This window comes from Miniopterus schreibersii (genome assembly GCF_964146895.1).
Source record: "Miniopterus schreibersii genome assembly, chromosome: 21".
Lineage (NCBI taxonomy): Eukaryota > Metazoa > Chordata > Mammalia > Chiroptera > Miniopteridae > Miniopterus > Miniopterus schreibersii.
In genome coordinates, this window is record NC_138123.1 from 8,432,801 (window position 1) to 8,456,471 (window position 23,671).

Consider the following 23,671-nt stretch of genomic DNA (forward strand, 5'->3'; position numbering starts at 1 on the left):
TGGAACCTGGTCCTTGCAATTTATCATTTAAGAATTCTGGAAAGCAGAACTTCCTATTTTACAATATAGTTAAATGAATAATTTCTGCTATTTAAGAATTTAGAAAATAAAGTAGCTTATCTCTTTGTCATTGTAGTTTTACAGGGTATTGTTCTTACTCTGAGGCAATGCATGTTACAGTAGTATGAAATATGCACAACAAAGCCATCAAGTGAATGAAAAAACAGGTTACAGAACAGCACCCGGCAATATAAAGGAACAAACTCAGATACATAACAGCACACCACACACCTCTGCCGCTAGAAGCTCCTTGAGGTCAGGAACTGTTTCCTCTCTTTCATCCACAGTCTCCAGTGCCTCGAACAGAGCCTGACGCCGAGTGCGCAGCAACGCGGTGAATGAAAGAATATTGCTGCTAACACACACACACACACACACACACACACACACACACACACACACACACACACAAGAAATACTACGATGCAAAGCATTACAGAATGTTATGATGTCTGCATCTTTGAAATGATTCAACAACACAACTTTCAAGTGGCTGAACAATACACACATATACAGACACCCCTGCAGACGCATGGAGGGAGCATGAGCTGAAATAGCAAAACACCAAGAACTGTTTGAGCTGGGGGGGGGGGGGCGCGGTACAAGGGCATTGCGTTGTTTTCTCAACGTCCCGTCTGCTTTAAACTGTCACGAGGAAGTATACGCGGGGGGAAAATACCGCCTCTCCTCGCCGCGTTGCGGGGACTCCCGCGGCCCACCCGCCGGGACGCAGCGCCGGGGTCGCGCTCGCTCCGCCGCCTCCCCGCTCGCCCCGGGACGCGGTCTGGGCATGCTCAGAGGCCCCTCCCGCCCCGCCCCGCCCCGCCCCCCGGCGTACGCGTGCGCTTAAGGCGCAGGCGCGCGGCTCCCGGCGGCCCGCGAGAAGCCCGCTGCCGGACGCCGCTGTGTGAGGCGCGGCGCTGAGGGAGGATGGAGCCGCCGAAGGTGGAAAAGTTCAGCACCACCGACAGGGGAAACGGGCTGCGCGCCGCGGCGCCGCTGCGCCCGGGGGAGTTGCTCTTCCGCTCCGACCCCTTGGCGTACACGGTGTGCAAGGGCAGCCGTGGAGTCGTCTGCGACCGCTGCCTCCTCGGGTACGTACGGAGCGCCCTCGGCCACCTGAGTCCCGTCGGGGCCGCCCGGGGTACAGCCCGCCCGCCACTCCGCCCGGCCGGGGCCGCTGCCGAGGTGCCCAGCCCCGCGCTTCTCCCGTGGGGTTCCCCGGGGCGCGGCGCGGCTGACAGACTCCGCCAGGCCACCCCTTGGGCTGCCTTGCGGGACGGGGAGCGCGCGCGGGGGGGGGGGGGCGGGGCATCCCAGGCTCTGTCCCGGCAGCTCTGCAGCGCGGAGCGGGACCCCCCAACACGCCCACGCGCCTTGGGCTGCCGTAGGAATTTGGGGGAGCCGACTTAAGGGGAAGCGTTGGGCGCTGGGGAACAAAAAGTCTGTGTCCTGTGAAACTAGCTTCACTGGCGGGGCCGAGGGACGCACCAGCGGCGGGGGCGGGGCCGCGTGGGCGCTGGGATGGCACCGATCAGGCTCCGCTGATGCTCCGCCGGGACAGCGCCTGGCTCGCGGGAGCGGACGGAGGTGGGTGTGTTCCGGGGACACTTTTCCACGGTTCAGGTTCTCTTTCGCCTGAAGATGAGCCGGGCGTTCTTAAGAAGGCTTAAGGGGCAAATAAGCAGGAGACGCGATTAATTTCAATGTATCCGAAGTGCTGAAATAGACGCGCCGTCCTGTGCTGCGGGAGCCCACGTCGCCGAGCCGCCTCCGTGGTGGGCTTCGCGTTTAAAGGCTGTGCAGGCAAGCCTGACCCATCCAGGTGCGAGAATGAAGCACTGGGCCAACGCAGAGCGTTATGAGAAAAGCAATTTATGGAAATATGTAATCTGTACGCACAGTCATAGGAGCTGGGTTCAAGCAACAAAGGTAACTGAGCTCCTATTATATGCTAAGAAGGAGAGCTCCGTTTGCGATGGGCCAGATGGTGTTTTTTGTGTTTTTTTTTTCTCCCTCCCCATCACTGCCTTTGCAGACCCATTAGCCTGGGATTTGGGTGAGTGGAGGCCCGGAGGTGAGGGCAAAGCTCAAGTCAGTTGCTTGACCGTTACTCTTACTATGTTTCCTTACTGGATTCATAATTGAGGAATTTACTGAATCTTTCAAAGTTACCAAATAAGTGTATCTGTTGCAGCAGCAACAACAAAATATCTGTTGAGAGAACACTTTGAAATCTTTGTTAATTGTGTGGTTGAAAACCATTCATTCCTTTCAAGACTCGACTTTCTGCTGAAGGTCCGGACGACGTTGATAGTCATAGATCTTTGATTCTCGTTCAAGCAAGTTAGAGAAAGGTGGGCTCTTCATTCTCTTAAAGCCTTTGCAGGTGTATCTACAATTTGACTATAGTACGAAGGAGAGAACTTGCTGCTGCTTAAGTCCTGTGATACTACTTGATGAAGATGTGGGTATTCTTGCAGGTACAATCAGAATGCCAAGTTATTTGGTAGTTGGAAAAGTTTTGGAATGAATATTTTATGACAAATTACTCAGTGACTTATCAGCGCTGGACTTGAGTCATATGACACACGGAGTTGTCCATTTTCCAAAACTGACTACACAAATCCAGCCGTTTGTGGGCGGGAGGCTCCTTGATTTACCGTATTATTTCATTATTGCTGTCTATCACTCATTTTTCTTATTAGCAAGAACTGTAATGATTTAAGGGGAAAAAAAAAAGAATTTCATGGAAAAATACTGAGGATTTCTCAGCATTGCTTTAAAGTCTGGAGGGAAACAGCTCAGAAAATGGGCAGGAACCAAGGAAAGTTCCATAGTCAGGATTGCACTTTAGAAGTAGCTAAGGTTGGGACCTGGAGAGTACGTCATTTCTGCTGCTGTCTGGTGATACTGGCTTCTGCAGCATGTATCACCAACACCTCGATGCAGGACCCTGCTGCTGCTGCTGCTCCTGCCTCTGCTTGGGGAACTAGTTACTGCTGGAAAGTCGCTTCCTCAACCATGCTTCTTCGTGATATTAGCTTCTGAGTCAGAGTCCTCAGTGGGTGTCTTGGATTGGGTGAGGTTAGGTCACTGCCTGCGCCCTAGCTGCAAGGAAAGTTGAGTAGGTGAGTATTTGGCCTTTTAAGAAAGGACACAGGCTCTACTTCCCGACGATATTCACATGGTGGGAAAATCTTCAAACCTAAATATAGAAAAAAGGGATATAGGTAAATACCAAGCATCCAAACAAAAACTGAAACAAAGAAATGGCTTTTTTAATACTGGCGAACAACCACTTGTTTATTACTACTTTACATACTGAAAATATATTTGCACTTTTTTTTTTTGCACTTCTTTTGGATTGCGAGGCTGTAATTCACTGGTGCTGTGGCAGTAGGTGTTCTGTTGAACTCTTCAGGGGTTGTTGCTCGGGAGGGCCTATTTGGAATCACTGCAGCATGAAAATAGTGTTAGAGAAATCAAACTTCAGTGCATTGTTTTGTGCAGGTTTCTAACGTTTTTGAAAGTCTATTATTTTGGGATACAGTTTCTTATCACCCTGTAAGTAAAACTTGCTTCTTTATCCATCACTGGTTTTGAAGTTCTAAAGAGCAGAGATTACATCTTGCAACTTTTGTAGCCTCAGTGCCTGGAACATAGTAAGCTCTTAGTTTGTAGTATGAACGTCTAGCAGAATTGTCCTCTAGCTGTCCTTGCCCTTCTGCCGCCTTCCTTTTTAATTAAGAAATGAGTGACAATATTAGTTTCTAACAATTAACAGTAGTTCCATGGTGGGGGGAAAGGGTGGAACCAAATACATAATATACAAGAACAGGTGTTTGTTATAATTACCTCATTAGTCTCCAAATGATTTACTGCTGTCAGATTCTCGGACTTCCTTTGGCCTTGGGGTGTTTTGATTTGTGCTTTAGTTCTTGCATATTTATTTATTTTCACTTTTTTATTGAATTTATTGGGGTGACATTGATGAATAAAATACAGGTTTCAGGTGTACAGTTCTATAATACATCACCTGTATATTGTATTGTGTGTTCACTACCCCAAGTCAGGTCTCCTTCCATCACCATTTATCCCCCCTATGCCCTCTCCTACCTCCCCTACCTCCCTTTCCTTCTGGTTATTACCATATTGTTGTCTGTGTCCGTGAGTCTTGGGTATTTATTTTTATTAAAGAGAAAGTTGAACCTGCTTCATGGCTTTTCTTGCCCCCACCCCCCCATTATTAAGGATTGGCTTTTTATTTTCCATGTGAGTGGAAAAGAAAATGAAATAGGTAAATTGGAGGAAGGTTAAATGACAATTAAATTGTTACCTGAATAATTTGTTAATCATTTTTCTTCTGTGCCACACAGTTTTAGTTTGAAGGAGCTCAAAAGGTTGATAGAGGGGTTATTTACATTGTATATTTGTTTTGGTAAATGTAGCACATAAAGTTCCATTGTAATTGTTTTGTTGGTAGGTCTCCCCACTCCTCAAAGTAGTGACCTAAGTCTAGTGTTTGGAATCTTGAGAGAAGATAGCTATGTAGGTTAGTGCTGTGCCAGCACGGGGGGGGGGGGGGGTTGTAGCACGGCGCTGGGAGAAGGAAGTGGGTAGGTAGATGGTAGCAGGGGGTTCTGAAATGCTTTCATACCACTGTGAGGGATGTGGAGTCGCTTAGAGGTCTCTGGTGGAACAGCAGGCATCATCACAAAGGACTGTGTGACTCTAGACTAAAGGTCAGGACCACGGATACCAGAGATGGGAGCTAGCATGACAACCCCAAGAGGTGGGATGACACCAGTTCAGCCAGGGACCTGATCACCTCCTTGCAGCACAGGCCAGTGCGGATCCACAGAGACACTAAGATCCAAGGTCTTCTTCCCATCATAAGAATGTCTCATAAGCCCCATTTGGAGAAAAATTTACCTGAAAGCAACTATTTAAAACTCTGGTAAAGCCCCGGCCGGTATGGCTCATAAAGTCCAATAGATACTTGCTGTAGGAGTGTCAGTGGGTGCTGCTCTTTGGAGGGCAGTTTGTTAGTACTTATCAAAATTGAGCACTGTGTTTTCTTGATTCTACTTTTGGGATTCGATGGAAATACAAATAACGGTGGTTGCAAAAGGATACTTAGCATAGGCTTTTGGTGGTTTAAAAAGAAAGGGGAGAGTTTGAATGTGTGTTAAAAGGGGGCTGGTTAAATTATGGTGCAGCTGTACTATAAAATACTGTCCAGCTGTCAGGACTGAAGTGGGCCTGTTTGTACAGGTATGAATGGATGTCCGTACACATTGCTGGTGCATAAAGTTGTAGAACATTGCATGTATCTTAAATGAATCTTTGTGTGTATTTATTTATTTCTCATGTATATAGAAAAGGCCTGGAGGAACATCCCAGAATTCTAGTATGATTACTTCTGGAGAATGGGATTTGGAGGGGAGGAGAGATCCCTTTGTACTTTATTTTGTATTTTCCCCCTCGTCAAGCTTGTAATTACAGATTTAAATAAACGTTGAGAACGTGTTCCTTAGACTTTGTTTCATTTGGAATTGTATACAGGGGTGTGTGCTGCTTGGGATGAAGATACCTTTGAAATGCTTGCCAGGTTATGCCTACCTCTCTTTTGACCCGAAATCTGATTAGATCAAGAGTGAACCTCTTGATAGAATGTGAGCCAGTTCACTGTCTGGCCATTGGTTGTAGAATTTGAACAGAGAGAGGTAGAACTCCCATTGATGGACCTCATAATTTTCCTGCTCTGCCTTTCCTCAACTCTAGTTATTCAGCTCTTCCTTGGTATTTCTGAGATATCACAGGATTCTTTAGTAAATTGTATTCATTTTCCTCAGTGGGCACACAAGAGGACTGCATTTCCCGGCCTCCTTGCAGTTGGATTGGGGCCCTGTGACTCAGTTTTGGTCAGTGGAGTGTGGGCTGGATTATAGAGATTAGGCCTTGCATAACTGTGGGATTTGGTAAAGATGCTCTTGACTCTGCATTGTATGTGGGCCTAAAGACACTGTAAGTCAGCAGAGCTGCCGTAAAGATAAGCTGGATGTCAAGTGGGGGGAAACAAAAACAAGCTGGAATCCCCTTGGAACTAAGAAGGACAACTTGGAGCCTGCATCTCTCTGTCATGCCTTCCCCCTCGATGACACTGAAGGCTTGAAGAAATTGCTGATGCCCTAAGCCACAGAACTGTTCTCAGCTTGGAAGGGATTCAGGAAGAGATACAGTGGGAGTTGGAGGAGCAGAGGCCTGGCTGCTGCCCCAGGGTAACAGCGACAATATACACAAGCTGCAACAGTACCTAGAACCCTACACAAACCTTGGTGTGTCCCTGCCACTACGGGATTCCATCATCCCCACTAAATTTGGGAAGCCCAGTTTGATGGCAGGAGTTACGACTTTTATTTCTGGTCTGTGGAGAATAGCCACAGAGCTCTTACAGGAGGCCAGGGCTCCCCTCATGAGTGTATTTCTCGTGGCTTCGTGAATGGAATATTGTGTGGACCCTTCCAGGGACACGGTTAAGGGGTGGGTTAAGTAGTCTTACGTATTAAATTCACTCAGGGTTCTGATCTTGCTAATCCATCAGGTATCTTCTTCCTCAGTATACCAAAGAAGTTCTGACATTTCAACTTCATTTAGTATCGGTCACCTCTAGGTCCAGTTTTCAGTCAACCAACCAAGCAAAACAAAGCATTAGAGACACACATCTGCTTGAGCCAGGCTGCTGAATGCACTATGTCTGCTTAGTGCACCTATATCAATAAATTCATCTTACTCCAGACCATCTTTCACCCTAATCCACCACTCCAGCACTTTCGGTGTCCTATCCTGTATGTGTTCCCCAGGTTTTTTGTTGCTATAAAGTGGGAAAATCTTGTAGTTTTTTTGGTGTGTAATGCACCTCCTCATGGGTTGCACTTTTTAGCTTTGTCCTTTGGGGCCTGCCAGGACTTGAGTCTGATCATAGGTCTAGAAACACTGAGAGGGGTGAGGGTAGTTACTAAGGAGGGTCTCTGGTCCTGCGCAAGGCACTTGTCACAGGGGAGGTTCTTTAGGCAAAGGGAGACCAACGTCTTCAGAGTGCTTTTCCTGGTAAAGGCAATTCAACAGAACTTAGGAGTTCCAGGTACTCAGTTTCATGGGTATCTGCCCTAATGCTTGCATCCTTACTTTAGGGTCCTCTCCTTACCAATTGGTTCCCTAATTTTAGGTAAGAGTTAAACACGTAAGTTTGGAAATTCAGTTAACATTGTCATACAGTTCTTGCTACTGCAAGTGTGTCTGTGAATCAGCATCATTATCAACTGGGGCTTGTTAGCAATTCAGACTTAATGAACAAAAGCATGCATTTTTTTTGTATGTGATTTCAGAAATATCTGCAGAATCTGTATTTACATTAAACTAATTTTTGTAAATCCTTTTAACTTAAAGTTCTCAGCAGCCCAGTTATTTGATAAATATTTCCTTTGATATTTTTGGGGGTCTGTGATATGATTTCAAATTTAATTCTGTATATGGTACATCTAAAATTTTTGCAGATCGAGTTTTACGTGATTGCCCATTTCCCTGTGGGAGTCTTAATTGGATGTGATGCTCCCTCTGGTGGACAATGGAGTGAAAAGCATGCAAACATTTTTCAGAATAGTGACTTGGTTTTCAGCTATTAAAACTTACTGTCTCTCAGTGAACATCCTTTCTAAACTGTTCTCAACCTCTGACATTTGTAATAACTTTAGTTTTGAATTCTATCAAAAATGCAAACATGTCAAATTTTGTCCTAAATATCTCTATAAAAGTCACCATTAATGAAAGAGCACTGGTCAAATTGATATCAGTGCCTTATTAATAATGACAGTGTTATTTGCATTAAGAGTCATAACTCATGCCTGAAACTGGTGGTCACATTTGAACTTGTGATGAGCTAGGGGAAAACTTGAGCCTGTTTGTCTACTTTTATAATGGGATTTATTACTCTGAAAGATTTTATGCAAATGATTTTATCTCCCTAGTTTTTGCTATAATAATTACTTGGTAGGATGAAAATAATACATGTGAATGTGTGGGAAAATCTTATTTTTTGTATCTCATTCTAATCTTAGAATTCAAATGGTTACTTTCCAGAAACAGTTATATTTCTGAACAGTTCCTGAGAAGGCACATAACCCATGTGATAAACACCTTCAGTGTTTTATTTTTAAAGTAAAAATTGGCAAAGTCATTCTTTTACTTGTTTAAATACAGTAAAATTAGGAAAGTTTCTTTTTTAAAGTTAACTTGTTGCCAGTTTACTGTTTTACACATGACTTATTCATGTTTAATTTAAAACATTTGACATTTAAAATTCTATGGTAATATTTATTTTTTAATTCATTATTTTGGTTGAAAATCATTTCAGAAAGTCCTCTGTTGTTGTTCTTAGCCTTTGAGGCAAAAATAAAAAGAGAAACCACACAAGGGGGAAAAGATAGATTTATAAATGGACAGATTTAACATCATAAAAGTTAAAAACATCTGTGTGTCAAAGAATTGTCCTACAATGGAAAAGCCATGAAACTGAGGAAAACATTTGCAATATGAAAGCACATATCCTTAATATATAAAAATCATTCACAAATTATTGAGAGACAGCAACTTACCTTCTTCCTGGGACATTTTTCTTTTGTCTCTGCTTCTGAACAGTTCTGACCTTTAGATTCCTCTGTGCAAGGTTCTTTTGATTCATTGGCTAAATAAACATCGGAAGCACCTGGGGAGCTTTAACAACCACTCTGGGGTCCCATCCCAGAGATTCTGATTTAATTGGTTTAGAATGTGGCTAAAACATGGCAATTTTAAAAGCCCTCCAGGTTATTATAATGTGTAGTCTGGGTTGACAACTATTATCTTTCTTTTTTATCTTAACTGACTCCCCTGTCTGCATCTTTATGTTCAAGGGCTAAGGTGAAATTGCCACAGCTGGGTTCAGTTAAACTACTTATGATATCCATAAATAATTCTGCAAGTTGGATTTCAAACTGGCCATTTATATTAGCATGTTCTGTTCACATTAATATGATTGTCATATGTAGGGCAAGCATGTATTAAATTGAATTTTTAATTTGAATGGTTGTGATGTTTCTCACAAATGAATTTGAGTATATTAGAATTTAATTGTTAGCATTTTTCATCTACTGTTAGGAAGTAGATATTAATTAGAAAGATTTATGTTGTGCAGTTGATCAAGAAAGAGTGCTTAGAAACTTAGATAACAGTTGCTCTGGACAGTTTAATATTTTATTTTTTGACTGTATAATGTTAGATGCTCAGTTTAGGTGCTGAAAACATAAGCATTTTATAAAAGACTTCCTTAAAGTCTTTGAATCATTGGTTTTTACTCCTTTTACAAATTTGCCTGCAGAGTTTTGAAGATATCCAGATGTCTGGGACACATTCTTAAAGATCCTTTTAAAGCTCCACAGATAATGCTGATGCAAATCCTGAGTTGAGAACTTTTGGGAAAGGAAAAAAAAAAAAGACAGACACATAATAGTAGAAGTGTCATAGATAATGACTGGGGGGAGGGGATAACTAATAGGGAAATGAATATAGTTCTGTAGTAGACCGTTTTGGCTGCATTGGAGTGTGTTTGTGTAGGAGGTTATAGGGGATAAGGTTGGAATAGATTCTGGAAAACAGAAGGAAGGCCTTGATGGTCAGACTAAATAATTTGACGTTTATTTTATGGGTATTGAAGAGACCATCAAGATTTTTGAGTAGCAGTATGAAATGTACAAAATTAGAGAAGATTAGTGCAAGAATACTGATTTGGGTGAATATTATGATTGGAGAGAAATGTGGAAAGACTGGAGATGAGGATTCCAGTTGAGAGAAAATTTGTTTTACTCTGTTCACCTTCATTTGTTGTACACTAATGAAGGCCTGAGTTAGGAGGTGGAGGAGGACCTGGAATAAAAAACAAGTCCTGCGAGAAGAGTTGACCCAATTTGTTGACTTGATTACAGGGCGAGGGCAAGTAAAGGATGAATGCAGGGTTTTGATTGTGAATTATTGGAACAACAGTAATATGACTGCTAGTTGAAGTCACTGGTGCGGGTGAGGTCACCAGGTAATAAATTATGTAGCAAAAAATAGTGCTGCTAAGCACCAAGCTTAAGAAAAATCACTTCTCAGGACTGAGAGACAAGAGAAGACTTTTAAATAAGTTAATAGTTCCTTTTTTTGGCCTAGGTTTCACTGTCTAGGTGAACAGGGTAATTCTCTGAGCCTCAATTTTACCTTTTTTGAAATGTGGGAGGCTTGAAATGAGGCTGAATGATTTATGACATACTTTTTAAACTTTCTACGATTCTCGAGATCATATCTGTATTTGCTGCCACTCTCTCCTTCCTTGTAACAGTTTTGTTGAGATACAATTCACATACAGTCACGTGCCACATAATGATGATTTTGGTCAGTGATGGACCACATACACAACAGTTGTCCCATAGGATTATAATGGAACTGAAAAATTTCTACTGCTACTGTGTAGTGACATCATAGCCGTCCTAACATAATGCATGACTCACGTGTTTGTGGTGATGGAGGTGTAAACAATCCTACTGCACAGCCAGTCGTATTCAAGTACAGCACAAACAGTTATGTGTGGTAAGTAACACTTGGTAATGATAATATACAGTTATGTTCCTGGTTTATGTATTTACTATCCCATACTTTCTATTGTTATTTTAGTGTACTCTTTCTCGTAAAAAATGGTTGGCTGTAAAACAGTACGCCATATTACACCTGCAGCAGCCTCACACATCTTGTGTTTATATCTCCTGACTGTATCATTTTCTCTTGTACTGATTTAATCTCATGTTGTTTTGTACAGTCACATGCTATTTAGCCTTGTAGCTCAGGAGCAATAGGCTGTACCATTCAGCCTAGGTGTGTAGTAGGCTGTACCATCTAGGGTTGTATAAGTGCACTCTGTGATGTTTGCACAGCAACAGAATCACCTAATGATGCGTTTCTCAGAACTTTCCCTATCATTAAGTGGCACATGACTGTATCATACCTCACCCTTTTAAAGTGACAGAAAGTAACAATATTTACCATTTTATCCATTTTTAAGTGTTCATTTCACTGGCATTAAATACATTCCAAATGTTATGTATCCCCACTACCAGTTTTAGAACAGTTTAATCACCCTCATAAGAAGCCCTGTCTTCTACTCCAAACAGAGGGAAACATAAGAATCAAACCCTTGAATTTAGGTTCTTTACCACCTGTCTTGTAACCAAGTGAGTTCAGACTGCCACCTAGAATTCACTTCCAGTTGAAATCGGCTCCTTGGCACCCTGACCCACTAGATGGCAGTGTGGGAACACCAGGTAGGAAAAGGGGCTTGGCTGAATCCACCTCTATTTGTACACAATTACAACAGGCTGTACACAGGTACATCCATTTATAGTAGTGGGTATAGTTGTTAGGGAGGCAGCCTCAGAGGACTGATAGTCTCCTACTTGAAGATTTTGCTAATGCAGAATATTGTCTTTACCAGTTGACCATGTTTCCCAATCGTCTAAACCTGTCTTACCAATCCTGTCTGGGTTCTGTCATTTGTTAAATGCAGTGACTCCTTAATTTTTTCCATTACTTTCACTGTATCTGGGAATCCTGTTCCGTCGTGAAGCCAGCTTTTTCATTTTAGCTTTTTGCCCGAGTAGTCTGTTGGGCAGTCTTGAAGACAGTGATTCCCAACTTTGGCTGTGTATTGGAATCACCTGGGAAGCTTTTAAAACTCCTGATACCCAGGTTGCACTCAAGATCTATTAAATGAGACTCTTTGGAGCTGGGACCCAGACAGCATTATTTTTCAGTCTCTAAGTTACCTACTAAATATTTTGTGTCTTCCTTTATCTTTTATGCAGATCATAAAGAGGAGCTAATTTAACCACGTCCACTCTGAGTTCATAATATTTCAGTCTGATGTCACCCACTTTCAAAGTGGTGTAGGAGTCTCAACTTTTTTTTTTAATCCTCACCCAAGGATATTTTTTCCATTGCTTTTTTTAAAATTATTTTTTTTTAAATTTAATTTTTGTTTAAAATATCACAGATGTCCCTTTTTCTTCCCAATGACCCTTTCCACCCCTTCCCACCCCCCTTCCCAGTCCCTCTCCCCACCATTGTCTGCGTATAAATTCTTTGGTTACTCTCTGCTCCTCCACCCACCTGCCCTCCTCCATCCCTCTGACATTCCTCAGTCTGATCCGTGCTTCCATGTCACTGAATCTATTCTGTTCATCTGTTTATTAAGTTCTTTAGATTCCACATGTAAGTGAGATCATGTGATATTTGTCTCTCTCTGCCTGGCTTATTTCACTTAGCATAATATTCTCCAGGTCCCTCCATGCTGTCCCAAAGGGTACGAGATTCCTCTTCTTTACAGCTGCGTAGTATTCCATGGTGTGAATGTGCCACAGCTTTTTTATCCACTCATCTACTGATGGGCACTTGGGCTGTTTCCAGATGTTAGCTATTGTAAACTGTGCTGCTATGAACATCGGGGTGCATATATTCTTTCTGATTAGTGTTTCAGGATTCTTAGGATACATTCCTAGGAGTGGGATCGCTGGGTCAAAAGGCACCTCCATTTTTAATTTTTTGAGGAACCCCCATACTGTTTTTTGTAGTGGCTGCACCAGTCTGCGTTCCCACCAGCAGTGCACTAGGTTCCCCTTTCCCCACACCCTCGCCAGCACTTGTTTGTTGATTTGTTGATGGTGGACATTCTCACAGGTGTGAAGTGACACCTCATTGTGGTTTTAATTTGCATCTCTCTGATGATTAGTGATGTTGCGCATTTTCTCATGTGTCTGTTGGCCATCTGTGTGTCCTCTTCGGAGCAGTGTCTGTTCAGGTGCTTTGCCCACTTCTTAATTGGGTTGTTTGTCTCCATTGCTTTTGAGAGAGTGGAAGCGGGGGAGAGAGAGAGAGAGAGAGAGAGAGAGAGAAATAAACATCAGTGTGAGAGAGACTCATCGATTGTTTGCCTCCTGCATGCTCCCGACCAGGGCCAGAGATTGAGCCTGCGGGCTGACGCTCTAACCACTGAGCAACCGGCAAGGGCTTTTTAAACTCTTTAACTGTTTGTTACTAGTTCTTTTCTTTTTTACCTGGAAATGTCTCTTCTTTCCTCCATTCCTACTGCCACCAGCCTAGTACAGGCTCTTATTTCTGTTCATGACATCCAGCCATAGACTCAGGAACACACTTAGAGTTGAACAAAGTTAGGTTTATTACCTCATTGCAATGGGAAGACTCATGCCCTATGGGGAATTGTGGGGTGTCTCAGAGGATGTTAGAAGGGATTTATTGTAGGATTTGACTGTGTAAGGTGATTTAGCGAGGGTGCAAGGAAGTAGGGCTTGCTGGCTCTAGGTTGCCTGGTGTCAAGAAGTGGGGGTAATTCCATGATGAGAGTCTTAATTACAGAAAGGTCTTGTTTTTGTCTTGGCTCATCCTGGCCAGAGTGGCTTTGTCTGACATTGTTGTTCTTTGAAATTGTTTATGTACAACAGGAAAACATCACTGCCTAGCTGTGCATTTCAGCCCGCTCCTAGGAACACGAAAGCATAGCTGACAGTGCCAGCCTGGCTTGGCAGAGGAGGCTCCTTTCTAGGGCTGTTCCTTAGCTGATTGATTATATCTTTTATAGATCTAATCTACTTCAGTCTGTTCTACGAGGTACTGCCATATTAGTCTCCCTTAAATATCCCTTGATGACTGGTTCTTATCTCTCCAAACATAAAATAATGGTCCTTTCTAATTTGGCCCAACTCTGGCCAACCTTATTTCTCCCTGTACTCACTGATAAAAAGTGGTTAATAATAATAATGGTAATAGTAATAATAATAATAATAACGCACCCACCTTCCAGGGTGGCTGAAAGGAATAAATGAGAAAATGTGATAAAGTATCTGGCATCCAGTGCAATGTGTGGGATATTGTTTTTGATAAGTCAGTAGTGATGATAATAGTAATTAGTACAGAGGATGGCAATATTTTACACTCATGGAATACTTGCTGTGTGTCAGGATCAGTGCCAAGGGCCTTAATGTGCATTGTCTCATATAATCTTGCAAAATCTCCTGAGGTCTCCATAGGCATTCTCCTTATTCCCATTTTATAGGTAAGGAAACTAGAGTTTAGACAGGTTATCACTTGCCCAAGCTATATAGCTAATTTTACCTGAATTCAGAGCCCACGATCTTTATTACTAATTAACTTTTCATTGCTATTGGAAACTTATCAGGTGTTAACAGTAATTGTACATTCTGTGATACAGTAAAGTCGATAATAAAATAACATGTCTTTCAGATTAGAAAAAATGTTGAGACAAGATTTAATATAAAACCCTTTTTGGTAATGTGCAGCTAGTCCAGTAATTTAGAGATTTAAGTTAAAGTGATGTATATTTAAAAATTTTTGTGAATGGCATTTTATTAACATTGTAAATAAAAAGGTAGACTTACTAAAATATGAAACATTATTTGGAATTAACCATAAATCTACTTGGACTATGTTGAAATTTTCTTTTCTTTGATCAGAAAAGCCCCAAACAACAGAGTAGATGAAAGGGAGGGAGAGAGAAAGAAAGATAGAGGCACCAATTACTGTGTTTTTTGTGACTATTGTTGGTATGTTTTTTTTTCTTTGTTGTGCCATCTTAATAACTCTATGCTCTTGTAAGAAAGCTGATGTGAGAGTCACAGTTGTACGAGAGAACATAACTACACAATTACACAACCCTCTTCCCTATAAATGATCCCTTAAGCCTTTAGGTCAGCAATAGAGATAACTTAGTGACTGTTCTCCCAAAGAAGTGCTTCAGTTTCATTCAGAGAAAGAAGTCTTTGCATTTGCACACAACAGTGCTTTGGTAAATGTTATGTATTTAAGGGGACCAATAGCGTACCTCTCGGGGCTCAAGTACGTATTTTGATGTTAGTCTTAAAACATTTTCAGGCTGGGAATGATGATAACTTGTGATCCACTGGTGCTCTGGGAGCCTTAATGGTTCTTTTCATTGCCATTTTAGTATGACTCATTAGGTAATGCTCTTTAATGTTTTGCTTGAATTAATGTGAATGTTTTGTGAGAATGCCAAATTTCAATGACTTATCAACAGTTTAATTCTTAGTTTAATGTTAAAGCACATCAGTTGAGGTATACATATAGCACCAGCGGGGAAATCCTCCCTTGCTTACCTTAGCTTTGGTGACTTAAAAAGGAGTATTAAAAAAAAGTCACTTGGGTAGAGTAGAAAATCAGTTTGTTGCTGTGAACAGTAAATCCTTTCTAATTGTGCAGCTGGGTTTTGTTTAGGTTCAGGAGAGGGGCATTGAGATCAATATGGTAGTATAAGAACATATAGTCTAAGTCAGAAAAACCCCAGAAATTTGGGGCAACTAGTTTATCCCTTTGGGAAATCTATTTATAACCATAGACTGTTGGGAGTCTTAGAAGTTCCCTGGTCCACTGTTGCTTGTGGTGCAGTAGTTTTCTCTTTGTCCCTGACCGGCAGTTTTCCAGGATCTTATTGGATGTTTCCCCTACTGAGAAGTAGACAGCTTTGACGTCCCTGTGCCTGAATTTGGGTCAATACTTGTTTCTCACTGTGCCCTAGCTTATCATGTTTATAAAACATAAGGAACTTGTTAACTTTATTGACTAATGTTATCTGTCTTTTGTTCAGGGTTGGATGTGTCTTTAGGAAAAAGTGCTGTACTGAGAGTGAGTAGCTGTTCACCTCCTGATGTGTGCGAGGATGGGCACTTGTGCTTCTGGGTGAGGGCTGTGGCTGCTAATCTGAGCTGAGGGGCGGGCTTGTACTTGGTGTGCTCTGGGCCATTGTAGCTTTGAAAATAATCTGAGAGATAAAATAACCAACTTGTACCAAATGGATGCTGATGTATATGATGGATATAGTCTCCAGATGAGTCAATTTATAGAGCGATAAGAAACATCTGTATAGAGTGATAAGATGCAGATCTGCAGCACTGAGGATTGGATCAGTGAGGTCTACCATGGCTTTACACACAACCCCCTTGAGAGAGACCATTGGAGTAAAGATGAAATGCCCTGGCCTGACCCACACAGAGTGCATGTTACCTTGCATGGCAAACTGAGAATCACTTTGATGATAGAAGTTTTGAGCTCCTCAGAAGGAAGATAGCATATTGACCTGAAGGTATTTGAAACAGATTTATTACATCCATAATTCATGTGTAGCACTATTTTTCTGTTGGTTATTTAAAAAATTGAGTTCTAAAGAGATCTTTTGAAAAAAAGATTCCATGGATTGTATTGAGATATGCTTTCATTTTATCAGGGGAGGATGATTACTGTTTTCTGTGAATACTCATTGCTAAAAAAATTGATTTTTGCTATGCACTGCCGTCTTGTAAGAGAGCTGATGTGAGAACCACAATATGTCAGAGAACATAAATATTCCTCCCCCTTCTCTTATACTAGGAACTAATAGGTATGTGTGAATAGATAGGTGTTTATTAGTCTTAACTTGCTAAGGTTTTGGAAACATTTTAATACAGTAAAAATTGGTTATTGTTGAAGCTGGTTGATGAGTACATGAAGGTGAGTTATATTTTAATTCCTTATATGTTTAATGTTTTATGTACAAAATGTTCAATTAAAGGTACTTTAAACATGTGCGACAGAAAATCTCACATGGAGTACCAGGAGTTACACTTCTCTTATTAAAAATAAGAGACTTGAACTTTTAGGGGTATTTATAAATGTATATGCTCAAGAAGGCTGAATCCAAGCAAGGATTGTGTGTGGGGTGGGATAGTTTCTGACCCACCTGACACCGAACAATTTATTCAATATATATTGCAGACCTTTTACATGCTAGTCACTGTTCTAGATCCTAAGCTTGCAACAGGAAACAAAACAGACAAAATCCCTGCTTTGTTCTTAACACATGCCAAATCCTGCGTTTTTACATGTAATTCACAGTGCCTAGCACAATGCCAGATGGCAAGGTACACCTTCAGTAAAAGTGTGTTAAATGAATAGCCTTATGAACTAAGTGCAATTTTTGTCCCCATTTAACAGTTGAGGTGACTGAGTCTTGAATAGGTTTCTGGACCAAAGTCACACAGCTGTAAATGACAGAGCTGGATCTTGAACTCAGGTCTTTGTGACATCAAGCCCAAGCTATGAACCATCACCCTGGACTGCCTCCAGGACAGAGACAGGTATGCACTTGCATGTGCATAGACATACATGCTGACACTTTTATACAGAGTAGCCTTTGTATTTAGCTATACTTTTAGGTGAATGTCCTGAGATGCAATTAAATTTAAATCTCCTATCACTTAAAGCATCAGTTATTAGATTCTCATTTTATTTTATTTTTTTAATTGTAGCTTAGGTTAGTTTATTTTTCTTGTTTTAAGTTGTCCTGATCTGTAGTCATAATATTTGGTAAAAAATAGCTTAGTACCCAGCACCATCTTCTCATAGTAGGTCTTCAAAGGATATTTGTTAGAATGAAAAATTGGGATTGAAAAGCTGATTTTTTTTCAGTCATCTTTGTCTTTAGCTGCATGTGTATGTATTTGGTTACTTGAGTTGACTTTTACTGAGATTGTTTTTTTTGCATCTAGTTGATATTTAATAATTGGTTATCTTAGATGTAGGTGGCTCTTGTGTTATACTACAGGTATAGGCTTTTTAAAATTAAAGATACATTCTTAGTGTGTGAGAAATACTTTTCTCAGTTAAGAAATCAACAGCTTCACATTAGAAATGCAGTACTACATGGATCAGAGGAGAAATCCTGGGCTTTAGAGTCAGATAGAGCTGGACTTATTCCAGGTTTTTTAGTTATTATATCACCTTCAACAGTTGCATTCATTTCACAAACTTTAATTTTCTCTTTTATAAAAAGGATTCTATAATATCTACTGCAGTAATAACTATGTCACTGAGTGTTTACTAGATGCAAAACAAAGAGTTATGACATAGTAAGTTTAGGCTAAACCTGCCCATTGGTTACACAGTTATTAGGGTGAATGTAAACCCCCGTCTGCCTAATTGCCAAGCCTGTGCCTACTTTCCAGTAGATGTGCCATAAATAATCCCTTCTTTTTCTTCAAGTAGTTTCTCTAGGTTTCAAAAAGAACATTAGAATATATTCATGTTAAGAGATGATTTTAGACTGTGGAATTTTTAAAAAGTATGGTAGCTGTTGGAGAAAGCTTTATAGTTAATTTGATCAATAAGACTAAACTTTAATTTCAAAATCTAATACATTCCTTGATATTATCTATTCAAGTATAACATAAAGAGGAAAAGTAGAATTCATAAACAAAAAACACACTGAATAGTCAAGAGACTGTACAAGATTATTTTTAGAAACAGATTGATTTTGAGAAAGAGAAATGAGGTTTAAGTGTATTAGCAGTTAACCATATTTTAACATTGGTCTAGAGTTAGACAAACAAATCGGTTTCAATTCACGTCAGAGATGTTTCAATGTAAGGACCTAAAGCGTGTTGTTTTTAATAGAGCAGTATGACTAGTTGGAACAATTTCTTTATGTAATCCCTCCTTTAAAAAGTTGCTGAGCTGGAGTAATCCAGAGACAAGCTGTCCTTTGTAGCTTTTTGTGGCATATTTGAGAATGGAATAGTCAGAGAGTTTTGAGTCTTAATGATGTGTCTGTTTTTACATGTAATTTTCAGTCAAATGCCAAGATGAAAAGCTTGTCTGCTCCCCCCACTCTACCCCCAAGAAAAATAGAGTTGTTTTTCTTCTGTATATTTACATGGGAGTAAGGAGAAATAGGTTTTTGTACTGAGAGTAGAAAAAGGACATTGCACAAATCAAGTGTATTTTAGGTGGGTCTTGAACTTGATTATACTTTGATACTTTCAATAGCTTGAAAACTGCACCTTGGTTCAGTACTTGAATTTAGGATATAAATGCCTTTGTGCTTAGGTCTCTAGGTCCTTAGTTAGATTTTACCCTCTTCTTAGTGCTACTTGGGCAGCAGAGCATAGTGGTTTAGAATCTTGTTACAAAAAGTGTGTTCTGTGGGCCAGCAGCGTTGGTGTAACTACGTGGTTTTTAGGAATATGCAATCTTAGGCCCAACCGCATTAGGTTAAAAAAAGTCTTTGGTAACATTTGGTAGGCCCAAGGTGTACTGAGTTTGAGTGGCCATACAGATTTGTTTTGTTTTACTTTGAAGATCAGAATTTCATTTTTGTGAGTGATAGAGCACTTGGGAACATGGCTTTGGTGTATGGCAACAATTGGCTTCCACAGGATTAGGCAACAAAAGCAAATTTAGTTGCTTGCCAATGTTGGGCAATCAGAGGCTCCCCTGAGGGTCAGAACCTACCTGTATAAAAGTTATGACATGGAGGACTTGCTCCCGAAGAACCCTAAAGGGACTGAGCCATGTGTGTCCAGCTTCCTGAAGTCACCGATCACATAAGTCACAAATGGCGTTTGGACTGCCAACGCCTAGGGTCGGTCTGCTGTGGGAGGGGGGTGGTTTTTTAGTACATAAAAAATGTTTTCAAACCCTACAAGACCTATTAGAAAGTCAGTAGTATTCCTTGCTAGAAGCAGCTGAACTCGTAAAACAATGTTTTTAGAAAAATGGTTCTGAAATAAGCCTAGAGACATAAATTATAGAGCTAGTCATAAAAGACTTTTCTTCTCTGAGATGAACAGAACACCCATCAGCAAAAGTAATAAGGAGCCGTGGTACTTTTCCAAGTCAAAAGACGCAATAAATAATGCCACAGTAAACCGTGTTTACTCTAAATACAGTCTGAACCCTAACTGCTAATTATCATTTATCCCCAAGATATAAAACAAGCTTGACTTAGATAACTGGTTTTCCTTAGCACCAGAACCTAAGCTGTGTAAAATGATTGATTAAAAAATTAAGATGCCTACTGAATTAGGGAATGGAAAAGATTCATCAGAGAAGACCAGGTCAACCAGAAAGTCTTATATGAATCTTTAGCAATAATCAAGCTGTTGAAAACAGGAAAGTCTCTAAAGGGCACTGTCTCTCTACATTCAGTTAAACATCAAGTCCTGTCTGCTATTTCTTCAAATGTAACTTGAATTTGTACATTTTTGTTTTCACTGCAGCCAACCTCATTCAAGCAGATGCACATGCATGCGCATGCACACACACACACCACACATGCGTGTAGCCATATATATGTATATACACACACATGAATATACACACACATGAATATATCCATATACATGCATGCATGTGTGTGTAGTGTGTATGTGTGCATGTATCTCTGCTTGAACGAGGTTAGTGTCTGTGTGTGTGTGTGTGTGTGTGTGTGTATGCATGTGTGTATTTTAAGAGAAGAAATAGTCCAACAAAACTACGTGCACTATACTTGGGAACTTGTTTGAAATGCAATGTCTCAGGCCACACCCCATACCTACTGAATCAGAAATTCACTGGGTGAGGTCCATCAGTCTGTGTTTTAACAAGTTCTCCAGGTGATGATTCTGATGCACATTGCAGTTTGTAAACCACTGCTACAGACAATGCATGGAAGACTTATTTAATTCTGGCTACATAATGGAATGTGAGTCTTAAGTCCTGACACTGGGGGAAAAAAGTACAGCTGACAGAGTTGGGAGGAGATGTAGAAGAACAGGTACAGGTTATTATAACCTTATTTTGTGAAGGAGTTAAGATATTTTGCAGTTGATAGAACAAGAAGTAAAATGGAAAATATGTCTTAAAAGTAACCAACAGAAGAATTAAAATTGTTATACATTGAGAGGAAGGGAGAGGGGTGTTCGTGAGGAGTGTAAGTTGATTAAAACATCGTGTTCTAACAGGCCATGCCTCATAGGTATTTAAAGGTGATAAGTGAACTAGTGGAAAAAGTTTATCTAGAAAATTGAGAGTAACTGCCAGAAGACCCCCACAATGAAGTGGTTAAATATGATTGCTTTTGGGGGAGCCATTTTGTACTCTTTGACTTTTTAACCATATGCTATATTACTTTGATTAAAATAAAAAAAAAATGTGCTTCATTCTATTGTGGAGGAATATCTACTTACTAAATTGCAGAAAGGGCTGCCTGTCACCTTCCTGGGTTCTTTTTCACAAGGGTGAAAGCCTCTGATGGTTATAATTACATGTGGCATCTTCCAAATGGGTTCTAGGCAAGTGGATTTGTAGAAATGTGGTGTGTGTGTTTCTGAGGCGCTTGCGGATTGTGCTGAGTAATTAACCTTTAGTTTGTATTCTTCCCATATTTTTATTACTTCAGAGAACATCAGGAGTCATTGAAAAACTAAAACCATGTATTGGTTGAATGCTTACATGTTTTTTATAGAATCATTCATGGGCAAGACATCATAAGTAACACCTTCTTTAGGTTTTTGTTTCCGGAGATAGGTCTGAATGCCGTCCACTTTCTATACTTGAATTATGCCTCCCGTGAATTAGCTTTTAAAGGCTAATGAATTAGGAGCCAGTTTGGTACTTGCACAGATCTTCACCCAGTTGACTTCAGGTGCAGTCTTCCTACATTTTTATAGAACTTCTTTTATTCAAAGGTAATAATCTATTTATAGATTAGAGATAAAGTGTTTTAATCTTACTCAGGGGATCTCTGATGAGCCCAAAATGAAATCCAAGTGGAACAATGAGCTGAGCACCAGTGCACAATTGCTGTGCTAGCTGATGCTTTAATCCTCTCATAAAATATTTATCTACTCTTTCTGTCATATTGATTTTTAGATCTTTTCCCTTGGAAAGTATATTTTGTTAGCGTGCTAATTGTCATTGAAATTAAAGAAGTATGAATGCATTCTTACTTTTCAATATGCTTTAAAATTGGTCAAGCCACTTAAAAACACTATATTGGAATAATTTCAGAATTATAGAAAGTTGAAGAAATAATACAAGGAACTCGCATATGTCCTTTACCCACATTCAGCAAATTTTAGCATTTTGCCATATTAGCTTTATTATACTTATTTTTTCTCTCTCTAGCTACACACTCTTTATTTTGTCCTAACCATTTGAGAGTAGACTGCATACATATGTTCCTTTTCTTAATACTTTAGTATGTGTTTCCTAAGAACAGGATATTCTCTTACGTAACCACTGTACACACTTAAGACCAGGAAATTTAACATTCACACAGTACTTGTATTTATAGTCCATAGTTCCAGTTTTGTCCATTATTCCAATAATGTCCTTTGTCGCATTTTTTCTTTCAGTGATCTAGTGTAGGATCAAATGTTACATGTAGTTGTCATGACTTTTTAGTCTTCCTTAATTTGGAATAGTTCCTCAGCCTTTCCTAGTCTTTCATGACATTATTGCTTTTATGATGTTAATATTTTTGAAGAATGCCAGCTGGGTATTTTATAGTGTGCTCCTAATTGGGGTTTTCCTGATGTTTCCTCGTGGTGAGACTTGGATTATTCATTCCCAGCCAGGGTGCTACATAAGGAATGGTGCGTCCTTCTCAGAGCGTCGTGTATGTTGTTCTTAACCGATAGTTACATACTTTTTCTAAATAAAAATGAATGCATAAGGAGCAAATACATGCTTTTGAAAAAACATGGAAGTTGACTGCCATGCTTTGTACAATAGATTTTTCTACAGAAACATGCTTGTGACACGATCATTTTCTGTCATTAAAACTGTTACAAGTTTTATGATGGATTTTAACAATTAGTGTTTCATGACATCTCACGTTATTTACGGTGTTCTGCATAATACCTTGGCACTCAGTAAATATTCTTGTTGACTATTCAAGAGTGTCACAGCATCTGCTGTCTGATGGAGGTTGGCAATCTTTACATTATATGATAAATATGTTTGAATTTTTTTTTGGTAACGAAATCAGATTCTTAGACTTAAGACACTTGGGAAATATAAGAAATACCAGAAAATGCCCAAGGCTTACTTGATCAATGTGTTGTTCTTACATTCTCTTTAATTAATGTTTTTCACAAGTTACCATAAACAATTTAGAGTCATCATATGCCTTTGACATTTTTGCCCACAGCTGTCTTCTGTCTCATGGTCGTCTTTTCTCCAGGCTGACTTGTGTCTTGCAGGTTGATAGTTCCCTGATGATGATTGGGGTTTCGCCTGGTCAGCATTAATTGTAAGTATGGCAGGAACTTACTAAATTTATACTTAGCTAATTAAGATTTTATAATAATTCTGATACGCTGATTTGAACTTTGTCTGTTTAAGGCAAAGAGAAAAGGTTTTGCTTAGCTAATTAAAATTAAACAAGAAGGAATGTTTAATCTACTTGAGGCAAACAACTGTTTTCAAGAGCTTGTAAAATCAACACAAACTAAGGATATGCCAATGAAAATTAAAGCACTAATGGATTCTCTAAGGCACAACTTTTGACCAGCCTCTTCGTTAGCATTTGTTGTGATTATTAGGGAGTTGGGACTCACTGGTATTTTTCAAATTCTGTTCATGACTCACAGTAAGAAATACATACTATATTGCTATCCATCACGCACACAAGTAACTG

At 40.2% G+C, this 23,671-nt stretch overlaps 1 protein-coding gene across 1 annotated transcript in view; it reads left to right on the forward strand.

Moving 5' to 3' along the window:
• The first annotated feature begins 891 nt into the window (after positions 1–891).
• The window catches only part of SMYD3 (SET and MYND domain containing 3), a 356,940-nt gene continuing 334,160 nt past the window's right edge, over positions 892–23,671 (forward strand). The window contains exon 1 of the mRNA XM_081124212.1: positions 892–1,154. Within this exon, the coding sequence (XP_080980338.1) occupies positions 991–1,154 (164 nt within the window). The 5' untranslated portion in view covers positions 892–990. The remainder of the gene's footprint in view (positions 1,155–23,671) is intronic.